Below are 17,206 nucleotides of genomic sequence, written 5' to 3'. Positions count from 1 at the left end.
GAAAAAGGTGGTGAATAATTTATCAAAAAAAACCCCTCCCCTTGCACAGCCCACACGTCACAATCTGCCCTATAATTTACATTTTTTAAGACATGCCGTTTCCAGGCAGGAGAACTGATTCCTAAAGATTTCTTCTAATATTACAAATGTATTTTCACGAGGTACACTCTAGGGAAAAAAATAATAATGAAGGAATGCAATTCTGCAGACAAATGTTTCAGCTGTATGCCTTCTTCACTAAAGACAGTCATTTCAACTAAATGCCAAAAGGCATTTAGCTGTAGCATTTGTCCGTGGAATAGGGTTGGGTTTAGGTTTCCCTTCTGATTTACAATCGAGTGTTTATTGGGTTTACTGCACTGTAGCATGTTTTGTTAACCTCTAAAATAACACAACAAGCTTGCACGTTAATCATAAGGGTGATATCTGTCACGGTAAACTGTGTTGGCGTGGGGCTTCTGTGCCCTGCCAGGCTTTGTGGAAAGGATGCTGGCACAGGACAGATGTGCTGGCAGCTTTGGGCTGGGGTCTGGGTAGCCTGTGTCCAGCTTCTGGCTCCTGCAATGCTTTCTTGTGAGATGCGTGATCTATTTCTCTGTGTCTTATTTTTCAACCAGAAGAAGGGGGAATAACTGTGTCATGTCAGCTCAGACTAGCTGGGTGAGCTGCCATAGAGTCACGTGCCTAAAGAGGATTTAGGTCAGTGTGGTGGTGTTTAAAGCCTAGTTATTGGGAACTCCGTGCCTGGAGTTCCTCATCTGGTTCACGTCTACCTATTGCGGTCATTTCTCAGTAATCCCTACTTCTGGTCACATACATAATGATCGAGAAGCCAACGAGGAGAGGTGCTGTGCTGGACCTTGTTCTCACCAGCAGGGAGGGGCTGGTGCAGAATGTGAAGCTCAAGGGCAGCCTTGGCTGCAGTGGCCATGAAATGGTGGAGTTCAGGATCCTTTGGGCAGTGAGGAGGGCACACAGCAAGCTGACTACTCTGGACCTCAGGAGAGCAGACTTCGGCCTCTTCAGGCATCTGCTTGGTGGAGTACCATGGGATAAAGCCCTGGAGAGACGAGGGGCCCAAGAAAGCTGGTTGATACTCAGGGGTCACCTCCTCCAAGCTCAGGAGCGATGCATCCCAGCAAAGAGGGTCAGGCAAAACCACCCAGAGGCTGCATGGGTGAACAAGGAGCTCCTGGACAAACTCAAACACAAGAAGGAAGCTTACAGAGGGTGGAAGCAAGGACAAGTGACCCGGGAGGAATACAGAGAAATTGTCCCAGGGACATCAAGGGCAACCAGAAAAGCTCCTATAGGTACACTGGTGATAAAAGGAAGACTAGGAACAATGTGGGCCCTTTCTGCAAGGAAACAGGAGACCAGGTTGCCTGGGACATGGAGAAGGCTGGGGCACTCGAAGACTTTATTGCCTCAGTCTTCACCAGAAGGTGGTCCAGCCACACCGTCCAAGTCACAGAAGGCAAAGGCAGAGACTGGGAGAATGAAGAACTGCTCACTGTAGGAGAAGGTCAGGTTTGAGACCATCTAAGGAACCCGAAGGTGCACAGCTCCATGGGACCTGATGAGATGCATCTGCAGATCCTGAGGGAACTGGCAGATGAAGTGGCTAAGCCACTATCCATGATATTTGAGAAGTCATGGCAGTCCAGTAAAGCTCCCACAGACCGGAAAAAAGGAAACATAACCCCTATTTTTACAAAGGGAAAAAAAGAAAAGTCAGGGAACTACAGCCTGGTCAGTATCACCTCTCTGCCCAGCAAGATCATGGAGCAGATCCTCCTGGAAACTACACTAAGGCACATGGAAGAGAGGGAGGGGATTTGTAACAGCCAACACAGCTTCACTAAGGGCAAATTGTGCCTGACAAACTTGGTGGCCTTCTACAATGGGGTTACACTGCTGGTGGATGAGGGAAGAACAGCTGACGTCATCTGCCTGGACTTGTGCAAAGCATTGGACACTGTCCTGCACAACATCCTTGTCTTTAACTGGAGAGACATGGATTTGATGGATGGACCACTCGGTGGATAAGGAATGGGCTGGATGGTCCCGCTCAAAGAGTTGCAGCCAACGGCTCGATGTCCAAGTGGAGACCAGTGATGAGTGGCGTTCCTCAGGGGTCAGTGCTGGGACCAGCTCTGTTTAACATCTTTGTCGGCAACGTGGACACCGGGATCGAGTGCACCCTCAGCAAGTTTGCCGATGACACCAAGCTGTGTGGTGCGGTCAACATGCTGGAGGGAAGGGATGCCATCCAGAGGGACCATGACAGGCTTGAAAGGTGGGCCCGTGCAAACCTCATGAAGTTCAACAAGGCCAAGTGCAAGGTCCTGCACATGGGTCGGGCCAATCCCAAGCACAAATACAGGCTGGGTAGAGAACGGATTGAGAGCAGCCCTGAGGAGAAAGACTCAGGGGTGTTGGTTGATGAGAAGCTCAGCGTGACGTGGCAATGTGCGCTCGCAGTCCAGAAAGCCAACCGCATCCTGGGCCACGTCAAAAGAAGCGTGAGCAGCAGCTCGAGGGAGAAGATTGTCCCCCTCCACTCCATTCTTGTGAGACCCTGCCTGCAGTACTGCATGCAGCTCTGGGTCCACCACGATAAGGAGGACATGGACCTGTTGGAACGAGTCCAGAGTAGGCCACAACGATGATCAGGGGCTGGAGCCCCTCTGCTGTGGGGAGAGGCTGAGAGCGGTTCAGCCTGGAGAAGAGAAGGCTCCAGGGAGACCTTAGAGCACCTGTCAGTACCTATGAGGGGCTGCAGGAAAGGTGGAGAGGGACTTTTTACAAGGGCAGGTAGTGATAGGGCAAGGGGGAATGGCTTTAAACTGAAAGGTTCAGATCAGATCTGAGGAAGAAATCCTTCACTCTGAGAGTGGTGAGGCATGGAGCAAGTTGGCCAGAGCAGCTGTGGGTGCCCCATCCCTGGCAGTGTTCAAGGTCAGGTTGGATGGGGCTTTGAGCAACCTGGTCTAGTGGAAGGTGTCCTTCCAACCTGAACCATTCTGTGATAGGTAATAGCAGTGTTGGTAATCACAGCTCTGTCATGACTCTTGACACATCTCCCATTCACATTTCCCCCCCTCAATGTGTCCAAAGCAACGAGTTGTCAAACGTTTACTATGGCTGTGTGCAGGGTTTATTCATATTTAAATAAAGCCATTATCCTGGCCTTGAGTTTCAATAGTTTTCTGCTCTTCCTCTTGAGTATTTCTCTCAGTAGTGCCATCTAATCAGCTTTAGGTTTTAATTAAACAGCTGTCATTTGCTTCCTAGTTCTGTTGCAACCTGATGTTGTATTAAATTTTAATTTAGCCTAGGCTGGATACGAAGTAGATTCCTTCAGACAACAAAGAAATGCTATTAGCAGGTTACAGTTGTAATTAAGAAGAGCTCTGCTGAAGTACTAATGCATTCAGGTACAGAGAAGGAGCTGGAGATAAAAACACACATTATTATTATTCAGGGATAGAGCCTGCAATATGAATGTGCAGCTTCCACCCAGGCTGCTTGAATTGAAGGTTTTGGTCAAGATCTGGCAGCTGAAACCCTCAAGAAAAGAAATAGGAAAGGATTCCCAGTTTTTCACCTGGGACCTTGCAGTGACAGCAGTTGGAGATCTGTGTTGATGGTCCCTGGATGTTGATCCAGATGTTTTGTTGATGCTGTGCCACATGGGAAGACTTGCCTATGTAAATCAACATTATTACTCCTCTCTCTACGTTTCAGATGCTGTTAGTAATAACCAGCACAGGTATCTTAAATTCAGTAACACTTTTTTTTTTTGTAGCAAACCTTACCATGGAAATACAAAACAAGCCTTACAGAATTCAGATGAAATGCTATTACTTGTTGAGGATGCACGGAAAAAAAAAAAAAAAAAAAAGCACCTGTTTACAAATCTAATGTACAGTCAATTAGTTCAGTTCTGCCTTCATATTTCTTCCTCAGAGGAGATATATTTTTTTCAGTCTATAAATAGCTGGCTTTAAAAAAGGTCTTTACACAGCCTATTATATTTGTGTAACACTCGATCCTGGCATCAGGCATCTGAAATATTGATTTATACAGTAGAATTGCTTACCAGTGAAGTGTAGTTTTTGTGAAGCAGCACCAGCTAATTAGCATGGCGGGTACCTGTATGTGCTGGGAAGGAGGGAAGCTTCAGGACAATGCTTTCATCAAGTGTAGAATGAGCATATTTCAGAGCACCCACAAACAGAGGGTTCACAAGGTATTGCGTCTAAGACCTTTTTCTCTCATGCTCATCTTCACAGGGAGTTTACAAGAGGGATGCAAATTTCTATAAACTTTGCATTATCCTTCAGAGCATCCAAGTCTGACTTCAGCTTGGTAGCTAAGCTGCGCTTAGAGTTAAAAGGAGGCTAGAGGTTTTGTTTATCCTTTGTCACACATGAAGGTCAACACGAGTGTGATACAACCAACAGCACAAAAACGAAGGAGAAGTTAGTTCAGGCCTATTGAGAACCTGGTTCCAAGTCCACTGAAGTCAAAAGAAACCTTTAATCTACGTCGTGGTAGGGCTTTGGATCAGACTGTAATTGCATATAAGTGGCGCCTGCCCCTGACATATAGGAGCTACATAGGTGTGCCACCAGAGAGTGGGTTTGGAAGTGCAGTTAGATGTGTTTGTTGTTTGTGACCTTGGCAAAAATGCTGTTTCCCCTGAAGAAGACGGTCTTGCTGAAGAATGGCTTAGAAATAGCACATTGACAGACTGCTGCTTGGGAGTGCTTTGGCACAGGACCACCGTGTCTGCATCATATATCTAATGTATGCTTATACTGGTTTAGGATTTATGGGATATGGGCTGTTGGTTTGGTGAAATCTACCTACCTCTTCTCTTACATACTTTTGGTTGAAGCACCCTAAGTTTCTCTTTGTCTGTCTTATACAACTTCTTTCCACTTGAGGTGCATCTAATTGTTTTCTTTCACCTGGCAGTACTTTTTCTTCTTAGTTTTGTTCCAACCCCAGTCTTTGTAAAGGTTTTACAATTGTTCTTTAACACTTCCACTTTTGTCACATGCTTCTTTCTTTGCCAGTGTCCCTCCTTCATGGATGGCAGCTGGTTATAAATTCAACATAAACAAAAACTAGACAGTCATTTACTGTGTAAAACATCTGGTTTGTGCCTCGCAGAGAACAAAACAAAGAGAGTATATTTATTTCATGAGGTATTATTCAGAAAAGCATCTCTATTCAGGACAACACTCAAATGCTTAAATCACACTGAAGTCTAAGTGTCAAGTTGAGCACGTACTTTTAGTGCTGTTCTGAACAGAAATGGACTTGAGTACATGTTTAAATGCTTTTCTGGAACATGACTGCCCATAAAGCTCTAGTAGACTATATTAGTTAGCTGGCACTAGTGGTATTAGTACTTCAACTCATTTAATTCAGGGTGCTTTTTGTAGAAGTTTCCGAATATTGATTAATAATACATCTTAGTTGCAACTATTTATTGGTCTTCTCCAGCTGTCCTTAGGTTGTGGTCAATGCCCATTATTTTCTATCAATCTAGCTAGCAGACAGAAGCAAATGATAGTGAATATATCTCCCTATGCAAGCTGCCATCAGATTTTTCGCTAAAATCTATTTCTTCTTCCACCAGTTCTAATAATGGAATTTAAAGTTAGATTAGTTTGAAGCAACTTTTTTTTTTTTTCCCCCCTGACTGGCAAGCAATTAGTTTTATGGAAGTTGAAAAATGAAAAGTGGATTGATTCAAAGCAGTATTTCCTATCGCAGGCTTTCCGAGAAGGCCCAGCTGAACCTCTGTGAAAGCACAGATCATTCTTGCCCCGCATGTGTCAGGTGTTGGTCCTGCAGTAAGTGCTGCTTAAGCAGCAACAAGCTGCTCTGCAGGCCTTGAGACGCTGCTCCCCTCCAGCCAGCATACCTGCTTACGCAAGGCAGGGACCTCTGTAGCAACTCATTTGGAGTAATTAATCAAACTGTAGCCATACTGAGACACAGAGGAAGGCTGTGTTAATGGAGTCATTAGAGCGCCAGCTCTGTGAATTCATTAGGATTAGAGATAAATGTGGTAAAGCATCCCTAGGTGGGATTTTGATGGGGAAATATTAAAAATAATTGTATATGGATGGTATTATGTAGTTTGTAATACCCCACCTCGTGCACCGTTTTTCTTATTGTGTATTTATGATGAGAAAATTATGGGCCCAAAAAGGGGAAATGGCCAACTCGCAACACTGTTAGCTGGAACAGTAAGGAAGAAATGCAGTTATTTGGATGCTTGATAATCATCTCCCAAATCACTGGCATGATTTGGGGTGCTGGGGTGGGAGGAGCCCCAGGCACCAGAGGGTTGTACCCGAGTAGCACTGTGGTTCTGCCAAGAGGCAGACATGCCTTGGTGCCACACTTGTTTCAGATTCCATTGCCACAGCAGCCAAGCGTGTAAGTGGGCTTAGAAAGTCATTAAACCATTGACTGCAGGGAGAGAGCGGGGTGGGTGTGAAGAAGGGTTGCTCCTGTTCCTCAGACCGACCCCCGTGGCATTCTCATGGTTCTGTGCTTCTCTAACACCCATCCTTTGTCTGTGTGTGCATCCAGGACACGGAAGTCCTTAACACGGCCATTCTGACGGGCAAAATGGTGTCTGTTCCAGTCAAGGTTGTTGCTGTGCAGGAGGATGGGTCCGTGGTCGATGTTTCAGACTCCACAGAGTGCAAATCAGCTGATGAAGATGTCATAAAGGTAAGGCACCCCCATGAGGTGGAGAACAGAGTTTTCACCCTTTTCTCCTCCACCACCACCATACAGGGACCTAGCCCGTATTCAGGATTTTACATCAACCAGTTGTTTCACAGTCATGGCTGTTTCTGTGGCGGCAGGTTGTTTGTTTCCACTTTGCAACGAGGAGAGCCGTCTCCAAAGGTTGTGCAGGGTTAGCATGTTTCCATAGTCTGACATGGGGATGTTTATGCTGGTGTGTTCCACGTGGGAAAGAGGGCCAGGGATGCTGAAAGAGCAGTGCGTGCTGCTCTTACTTTGCTCGCCAGCCAGTGCTGATGAGAAAGAACATGTCTGATACGTCCCATCTGGGAAAAGTCAACTCCCCACACAGGGATCTTTGCTGTTGCATGGTTTTTCTGCATTCATTATTTAATAGTAATCAGTATATTGTATCAGTGTACAGCAAGAATTGCTATACGCTTCTGACTGCATCACCTGCTTTCCAGTCACATATTTCTTATAAGTAAAGACACTGAACTGTACCAAAATCTGGAGGATCATGACAAAGAATAGAAAATAACAACCATATTGCAAAAATTCTTAAATTGAGAGTTGGGAGCTTTTAAACAATGTTGTGTTTTGGGTTCTTTTGAATAATGTGTTCAACTGGTTCTCCCTCCTTGACATTGAGAGGAAAATAGAGTTAATGTGACTTTATGAAGACGTTGACTGCATGACTTCTGACACATCACATGGCTTTCAGCTTTTAGCTCAGTTTTATTTCTAGGCATAAAATAGGTACTTTTGAATATCTTTAATAGGTTTATTTATTTTATTATGTGGTTTGAGGGTGGGGTTTTTTTGTTTGTTTTCGAGTAACTCAGGATTGACTACAATGAATTCTGTATAGGGGTAGGATTTTTTGGTATTATTTATGAGTTTCTTAGGGTAGTCCTATATAGTTTCTTTGTTCAATTCCAGGGAACTGCAGTATTTTACATATAAATGCTATAAAGACACGGTAGTATAGTCATCCTTTTTACACAGTAATCCTGTAACCTGTAGATCATATGATAAACTCTCTCTGTAGCTTTCAAGAAACGAGTTTGTCCCCATATTCTAGCTATTGTGTCATGTGTGAATGTATTCCAGACCTGAGCATTTCTTGAAGTTCTCTTCAGATTGCATTTGACACCCACATCCTATACCTTGTGTACTTTTAACCTGTTATTATAACTTCTTTGTAGGTAAGACTGCAAAGGTCCTAATAGGTGGCTTGTACTTTGTCAGATACATTTTCTTGTTCTTTAGCTGGATAAAGAATTGCACACAGCAAAACTATTTATTTTGAAGATGATATGTGGGAACAAAAAATTCACCTTTTGACAAGTCTGAATAAGGTTGTTACCAATTTCTGGAATAAACTGCATCCTCTAAAACAAAAATTCATTACATTTTAGGTTCAACAGCAAAGAAATTAATTTGCAGTTAAAGAGCTTACAGAGCAACTGTACATTTTATAGATATTTCCTCTTTCTGTGACCTATAGGTAGGTGAAAGATAACATCCATTTGATCCTAGGTAGCTATAGGAAAGGCAAGATGGGTTTGGGCAAAAGCCTTAGTAAGGCAAGATCTGAGTACTTCCAAATTTTTTTCATTAAGATTTATCTTCATTTAACATGAAGGCAAATAACTCATAAGTAAGGTTCAAATCACTGGGCAGAGGCATGTGTGCCATTGTATCCCCCGGGAAGTTCATAGCTTGGGGCTTAGTTATACAATAACAATGCCTAGCACTTTTCAGACCTCAAAGCATTTTGCTAAGGGCATCAGTGTAATACTCCCTTTTCATGGAAGTGACTGTTCCAATGTTTAGCCTCAGCCAGTGACGGAATAGGTCCCTTGAGTCTGTACCCTGTGCTCTAGCTTATATATCTTCCCTTAGGTATCAGATGGGGAAAGAAAAAAATCACATTTTCTTTTTCTGGAAACCAGATTTCCTTGAAAGTCCTTACCAGAAGGAACACAAATAAGAATCTTTGTTTATGACTAACTTAATTGTCAGAGGAACAGACTATTTTGATAAATTTTGCTATTCTTTTTTTGCTGTGTATATACAGCTGTTATCTGATTAGTGGCTATTATTTATTAGTTGATAGATATGAACAATGAATTGTTCATATTATAAACTAAACTCAAGCACGAAATAATATATATTCAGCATATTGCTGAGACTGTCTTTTCTTTGCACTTCAGAAAACCAGATCCAGATCTAAAAGATGGTACATGCGGACTTTTGTTTCTATTAATAGAGCTTATAGTATTTCCAGGACTTGCTGTAGTTAGAGAGTGCTGGACTGGACGAGACAGGAAAAGGTCAGGAAAAAGAGTCCCATTCCTCTTCACTAATAAAATTAGTATCTGCAGACATTAGGGAGATGTTGCATTTCAAAACACTGCCTGTTTAAAGCCCATTTAATTCAATCAGCAGTTGTTCATATGGATCTACTGTCAAAGCTGGACATGAAGTTATTCTGGTTCCCAAATTTAAAAGGTCCACTGAAGCTGGCAACTAAATAAGGCTTGACATGACCTCTGTGAGCAGAGACAAGATTTCCAGTTGCAGTTGTGGATTTATACACTTCAAGAAAGCAAAGCTTTTGCCCTTTGACCATCTTCCTTTTTTGCTTTTTCAAAACAGGTTGTATATCTAGGTGGAATTAGATCTGCTCCAAAGCACCTTGAAGCTGACGAGTGTCCTCCCATTGCTTTCAGTGATCTGGATAGAGCAGACCAAAAAACAGGCCAAAACTCTCCACAGGGTTTATAAGATTTACACTGTAATTCCCCCTTTTTTTAGTAGTGACTAAGCTGGTATAAACCAGGTCTTAATTCGAATGCTCTGTGAAATTATTTGGGTATCAAATAATTGACAGAAGAGAATGCCTCTGGGACTCATTCCCAGACCTGGTAACCAACTCTCTAATATATTGACTTAATGAACAAAACCAAGAGGTCTGCATATGGCCTTCACTAAGTTCATATTGCCTCATCCTGGTGATATAAAATGGGACTAATGTTATTTTTGTGAAAATTGCAGCATACATATAATGGATTTCAGTCACAAATTACTGAGAGGTGCTCTCAGACTGAATGCTGTTTAGGCATAATTTTTTAGCTGGAAATATATGTATTGGTTGCAAGATTGAATCCATAACGATTAATTAGCTGAGTTAAAATTTAGTACAGGGTTTATGCGCCTATATTTTTTCAGCAAAATGCATATTCCCTTTACAAGCCCCTTTGGTAAAGTCAATATTGACTTTGCTTCCAAGTTTGTGTTGCCTTTTCTACACAGGTTGTACTGCTAAACCCTCTAATATGAATTGTCAGGCATTTTGGATGTAATTGCTTGATCTTAAGCTTCTTTTCACTGTTAATTCTGCCTTTATTGTTTCTTTGTAGTTGGAGAGATATTCATATTCTTTTGGGGATAACAGAGGGTGTTGCATTCTTAACCTTTTATTTCTGTTTAATAGCTAATGATTTAATAGACAATTAAAGAGACAATTCTTTGATCACTGCTGTAACACCATTATTTTTAATTAAGACACAATGAAATAAAGCTATTTTAAATAAAAACAGACTTTGGCCCTATCATGTATTTATACAAGATGTGCTTCTCTGGGCCACTGCCTAGGTATCACATTGATAAAAATACTACTCAGAGATGGTCAAATAGATAGATGATATACAAATGATTTATTTGTAGGCAGGAGATGTGAGTCTTTCCTATTCTAAGCCATATATTCCCTTAGCCTAACAGTTTAATAGCTTCTCAGCAAGAAAATATTTAGTCCATATTTTTAAAAGCCTACCTAATTAGTAGTAAATACAATTAAACACGCCTAGTACTTCCTGACCTTGCATTTTCCGACCTTAGGATGACTTGATCCTCAAAGGAATCTCACGGATAAACTTGCTCAGTTCAGCTACAATCCCTGGTCCCTACAATTGCCGATCCCTACAGCTGGACATAGGTTGTGGTACTGGCCAACCATTTTAACCTGAACTGGCTTCCCTCTGAAATATTTCGATGCAAACATTACTGTAAGTCAGTGAAACTCTTATACTTACTCCGTTATTGAAAAGGAATATTTAATGCTGTTGGCATTTGAGGGAAGAGATTGGCTTTATGATTAAGGCACTGAAATTCTTCTCAGCATTAATTTCCATAACTCTTGCTGATTTCCTGTGTGACTGGGTAAATCACTCATTCCCCTTGGAATCTCACTTCTTATCTGCAAACAAGGCAGAGAAATACATCCCTTTCCCAGCCTCAGCCTGCCTTATGTAGTTTCTGAAGCTGCTGCTGACTCTGAATGGACAAAATCCTTGTCTCCACTGGAGTCTCATTAACTTCAGCAGTCTTCTGCCATGGACTCACTTGAAGGACTTCTCTCCCAGTGTCTCCCAGTGTCCTGCTTTGCCTGCAATCCACAGCTAAATAGTGCTGTGAAACTGAAAAGAAAGAAGTAGCAGAAACTTGATAGATTTTATGCATAAATGATTAGCTACTCTGGTGATAGGCAATACACTGAGAGATAAAGGAGCTGTAGGCATGGTGGTATGAACCTTTCTGTATGTATACTGAACCATGGGGCCTCAGTCTTCACAAGTGGGAAAAAAAGCCTTGAAGAAAAAGATGAAAGAAGTTGTACCATGGCAAGGACCTCCTTTGCCCGTCCATCCTGCCAGCTGAAGTTTTGCTGGCCTGTTACAGTGGGTTTCATCTGCTCCCCAGTGCCCTTCGAGCCATTTTCCTTAGAGGGAAGTAAAGAGCTAGACCAACATCAGTGATGGAGGGAACACCTGGAGATGGTTTATTACAAAGGGAAGTCCAACCTGACGAGCTTTGGCACAGTCAATCTTTACAGCTGCTTAGAAGCAGCAAGCAGCGTCCATGCACTCCTTTTTCCTCCCTGTAAAAGTGCCTTTAAAAGCCTGAACTGCAGTAATTTCACATGAAGGAAAATTCTGAAAACGTAGTTACATGGTAGTCATAAACGTCACCCACAAAGCAGCATCAAGTGAGGAAATTACAACGAGGACAGCTTCTTAGTCCAAATGTTTATCTCAGTAGGGTACAAATGAAAGGGAGACAGCTGCCCAATTAATTCATTCTTAGATTAGTCATATTTTCCTGTCCTTTGCAAGTTATGCAGAAATGACTGATGGTTCAAATTAATCTCTGCAGTAATTCAAATGGCTTCCATGGAGTTATACCATGGACTAATTTAGCCTAAATTTTTTTGCAACAGAAAGGGCCCTTATTTGAACTGAAGAGACTCGGAGAGCCTCATCCTGCCCATTTCTGGCCACATGTAAAGTGCAATAGAACCAGGCTCAATGTGCCCAGGCAGAGGCATACATTAAGATCAATGGTGCTTCAATAATATACAATGAACCCTGTCTGTGAGAGAATGCACTTCTTTTGTTAGCTTGCTAGAGGAAAGCACTTCAATGAATTATTTTTCACCTTTTCATAATTTCCTGTCTAATTATAATGAAAGTAAAATTCAAACCATTCCTACCCCCTACTTTTGTAACACAAACCTTATCTTGAACTCTCCATAATTAATGTTAAAACAATAGAAGACCTAATTTTCCTAGCTGCAGCCAGCTAGGCTTTATCTAATGTGCAGTGAAAATAGGGCAAGAAAGGCAGGGAAGGTAATAGTTGAAATAGATTGAATCTAAGGAAGGTTCTTCCCTTTTCCAGATAAAAAGCAGGTGAGCAACCGAGGACCTTATTCAACAGCCCTGGGCACAATGATCTCTAACACCAGCACAGTAACTGCTGCAAGGAACCACAGGGGGAAAAAATACAGGGAAAGGCAGGGATACTGCAGTTCTCCAGTTTAGATGATACTGAATTTTTGGGAACAATTCCTTGCTGCAGACTCACAGCACATTTTAAGGACAATTTACAGAAAGAAGTGCCTGCCTGGAGTTGTTAAATACAACTATTTATGCAGGAGCTCTGAAAACAAAGCCAGAGCTTGTAATTTGCAAGTTCTGCAGCTGCTTCGCCATTAAAGCATGTGATCAAGAATGTAATGTACTTGTACATAAAGTGGCGCTGATGTTATTTCTCCATCTATTATGTTTTTTAGGACCTATCCCTACACTACCTAAGGGCTTCATTTTGTGGTCACTTGCGCAGAAGTTAGCTCACTCCAGGAGTCCAAACTGCTTCTGGAAAATAGTCTCTGCTTGTTTACATGATGGATTTACATTGGTGTCAGTTGGTTTATTACACAATTCATTTTGAATTTGATCTTATTTTTAAGTAATTTTTTTCTTCAATGCTGCTGAATGGTTTAAGATGGACAGCCCTGGAAACTTAAATGCTCCGTCTTGCCCCAGAACAGGGGCCAGGTCAGGGCTGCAGCAGGCAGCTGTTCAACCAGAAAGCTTTTGAAGTATAAATATTTGACTTGGTGAGTCCATCTCCCTGTCCATGCTGTCCTTTTAATCTCACCTGATTAGTGCCAGTGAGTCAGTATCATCAGCTCCTTAAAATCAGCTGTTAACAACCTCAAGTCATGGTGAGCTTCATCCGTCTTTGGGAGCTGGGAGGTAACAGACTCTGCAGTCCATTACAAAGCTCCTGAAATAATAACTCCCCTGATGCCTGGCAGAGGCGAGAGGTTCGCAGCAGTGAAGCATTCCTTAGCCTGACAGAAGGATTACTTAGGAGGTGAGGGTCCTGCTTGGGACCGAGAAGTTCTGGTTTACCTCTCTGCTCTACTCCAGGTCTGCTTTGTGAAGCTGCTGGCCTGTCTCAGTAGCGCGGCGGTGATGAGGTTACTCCTGGCCCAGGAGGATTTATTGGCAAACCTGCTGAAGGCTGTTAATCTTGTCTTTTGTATCTGTAGACAGGTATGCCTAAGTTAGAGTAATAATTAAAACCCATTGATCTGCTTGCAATTTATCAAACTTACAAATTAGAGCTTCTTATGATTTCTAGTTATTTTGGCCGAAAACCCCCACCCTCTTTGCCCCCGTACAAAGTTCATCTTTATGAGTCATAAGAGAGAGACAGGAGAGTATGGCAGATCTCTCTACAAGATGTTGACTGTTGAATTAAAGATTTTGCTTTTTGTTGAAATATCAGACGTTCTGACATTCAGGTCACCAGATTCTGCTAATTAGTTTTCTAGCTAGACTAAGTATGATGAGAAAAGACTAACATAGCCACTTTCTGCATATTAAAGATTTTTCTTAAAAAACACTCATTACACAGCAACAGGTTGAAATCTATATTGTTTTATGACTGTGCCAAGCTAAAACTTTGGGTCTAGAATCATATTTGCACACAAACCAGCTCCATGTATCGCAATAATGATGCCAATGAGGCAGTCTCACAAAATCACATATTGAAGAATTAATATTCTGTACACAGTACACGTTGTACACAGTTTATAGCAAAATATATGTGTGTATCTTCCTGAAGCTATTTTTAAACACACACAGTCTTCAAAGCCAGCTTTAGAAAACTGTTTTGTCTGGGAGAGGATATGTTAAGAACAGACCATGCTGACATGTGCAATTACACAGATTTCTTATGGTGTCTTCCAAGGGACCAGCTGCTGCTTCAGAGGAAGACAACGATTCTATGCCTTAGCATTTGGCTGCTCTGAGAGCAGAAATGCAAAGGGCATGGATCCCAGTCCAGGGAAACAATCATTAGCCTGAACCACGATATGCTTAGGATAAACTCTGAATATTTTATGCGAAGTGATCCACAAAGTAAACAACTCAGTCCAGGCTCAACAAAAGTAAATGCAGCAGTAAGTAGCTGTTGTTGGGAGAAAATGACAAACTTCTGGAGGCTTTTTCTCCAAGTTCTGTAGGAAATTAACTCTGCTTTATAAACTTTCATGCAGCTGATGATTTAACTATTTTAACTGTGGATGCGTGAACCTCATGGTTTCTGAGGCTTTTATACCTCTTGAACTATCATTCTGGGTGGGCACATTAATTCAGATTCCCATTGTTATCAAAACCCCTGGGGCCAAAACATGCTCTCAGCTAAAGTCGTGCAGCTGTGTGAGAGGCATTGGGGTGACAGAGGTGTGACAGAGGGCAAATTTGCTCCAAGCAAAAGTTAAAACAGCCATTAGCTGTCAGCTGGGGGGTGAGAAGGAATTAGTCTTTTCTGCCCTCTTCACTGATGTGATCGTTGAGACAAGTGGGACTGGGCAGCAAATGATGCTTTTTGGATGGCATAGCTTCCCGTTTTAGGTGAGCAATAGTGGTTTGGGCACCAAAAATGCATGTTAAAATGCACATGCAATGCTGAACCGTTCCAACCCCCCAACAGGCTTTATTTACAGAGAACTTTGTGCTGAGGCAGCTCGTCAGCAATTGGCACGCTCAGCAACCAAACTTTTGTGTTCCTCTGGCTCTGTGGATCACAGTTGGATTTTGAATGCAGCCTGAGTATATGTTATTGTGGTTTGACTTACCCACACCTGTGTTTTATTAACGTGTTCTGAGGTGCATTCCCTCGAGATACATAATTGGAGTTGAGGATGGAGACGATGAGGCTGACACGCCACCATCATTTTGAAGTGCAGTTAATTTATTTGACATAAAAAGCACCTACCATTGACAGTAACCAGCTCCTTTTCTCCTCTGTGGTAGAAGGCATTTTTTTCCTTGCTGTGTTTTTAATTATTAATATTTTTGCATTCTCATCATACGAAATCGGAAATCAGAATGAAAACGGTTTTGATTTCCTTCATAGGGACAGCAACCAGACTGGAAGATAAAGAGGAACTTCAGTCACCTTAGCACTTCTGTTCCAGACAGCTGGTCAACATGTTTATTTTACATTTGGTACAGATGTATTCACAACTGTCTGGCAAAAAGTTGATTTTGTTTAAAAGTATGGCAGTTTAAATTCAAAAGCAAACATATGGTACAAAACCAAGATTCCCTCAGCAAACTGTGAGGTAAGAAAATACTGGCGCATACAATGCCATACATATAAGATACATATAGGTACAGAAATTAATAGGTGCACGGGGGACATATAAACACGTGGGCAGACATGGTAACCACGGTCAGTACACATGTAAAACAAAGTCTTTGCTTGGACCAGTTTACAGCAGAGTCTAATCCTGCTCTGACATTCTTCTGCATCCTCTACACCCACCTCTTTCTTTGCCATTAAAATAGAGCCTCTGATGGACATTTTGACAAACTTGGTTTTATCCTGTCATTCCACAAACAGCACAGTGAATCCCTCCAGCCCCACTGCTTTAATATACCATGGCCCTGGAGCTACAGAAAGGATTGGCACTGTGCCAGGCTTGGGGGGTGACCGCTGTCTCACCAACAGCCTGAAATGGGGGTGTGACTGCTGGGCACCTGCTCTGCTTTGTAAAACGTGCCCAGAGAAAAGGTCTCCGGCAGTGACTGACAGGTTCGCTGGGTGATGCATCCAGGTGGGAGATGCCCTGAGATCCGGCATTTGTAATTAGCACAGGGGAAGCACGGTGCCAAGAGTGACTGATGCGTCTGGGTGGTTTGGCTCAATGGGAGGCAGGCTTCGTAAACACAACGGGCGCTTCTGGGGGTGAGATGCACTGCTTTGGTTCATCCACTCAAAACAGAGGGAAGTCAGAGCTGGCAGGTATGCTCTGACCAGCAAATGAGTAACGCTGCAGAGATGGCAGAGTCAGACAGAGCTATGCTAGATATAGGTGTATGTATCCCTGTGTATAAAATCTATGTGACATATATTACAGGTATTATGATGTTCACTCCTGTTCTAGTTTTGCTCCCGTAATAATTGTGCATATAGCCTCGTTTACTGAGTGAGAGCAAGGACTACTTGTGTGAGAAGCATTGCAGGGTATGACCTTCCAGCACTGTAAAAATGCATGTTAGCAGCATGTAGTCAGCAGCTAACAAACTCTGCAGCTCCTTCAAAGCAAATTCCAGCCTGCTCCTGCTAGAGGGCACCTGTGATGTCCTATGGGCTGAGCAACACGGTTGTGTCCTGAGCTAGCGAATAAAACCTCCCGTAAACATAAGCCTGGATCTGAAATCTGTCATGAGCCAGAGAAAAGAATCTACTGTGATAAACTGGGGAATACTGAGCAGAGATACATGAACTCTTGCAAGTGTCAAAGAAAATGCATGTACACTTCATTGAAGAAGACAGGCATTTATTTGAGTTGCATGCATTATTATCTGTGGAGTGCTGACAATGTACTCAACCCTATATAACCCTATATAAAAGTGGTGTGGACACAGTGCCTACCCTACAGATCTCTCAGCTGAACAAGAGTTACACAGGGCTTGCTACAATATAGACATTCTGGGAGGTAATCCTTTATTGAGTTACTTGTACAAATACCCAGTGCAGCTTAGCAGTGAGGAGG

At 42.5% G+C, this 17,206-nt stretch overlaps 1 protein-coding gene across 1 annotated transcript in view; it reads left to right on the top strand.

The window, feature by feature from the left end:
* The window catches only part of TMEM132B (transmembrane protein 132B), a 258,635-nt gene that overhangs the window by 203,690 nt on the left and 37,739 nt on the right, over nucleotides 1–17,206 (top strand). The window contains exon 5 of the mRNA XM_056326388.1: nucleotides 6,622–6,765. Within this exon, the coding sequence (XP_056182363.1) occupies nucleotides 6,622–6,765 (144 nt within the window). The remainder of the gene's footprint in view (nucleotides 1–6,621; nucleotides 6,766–17,206) is intronic.

The sequence above is a fragment of the Falco biarmicus genome, chromosome 1 (genome assembly GCF_023638135.1).
Source record: "Falco biarmicus isolate bFalBia1 chromosome 1, bFalBia1.pri, whole genome shotgun sequence".
Taxonomy (NCBI): domain Eukaryota; kingdom Metazoa; phylum Chordata; class Aves; order Falconiformes; family Falconidae; genus Falco; species Falco biarmicus.
Note: the sequence above shows the minus strand (reverse complement) of the source record. Positions and strands in the feature narration are given on the sequence as shown.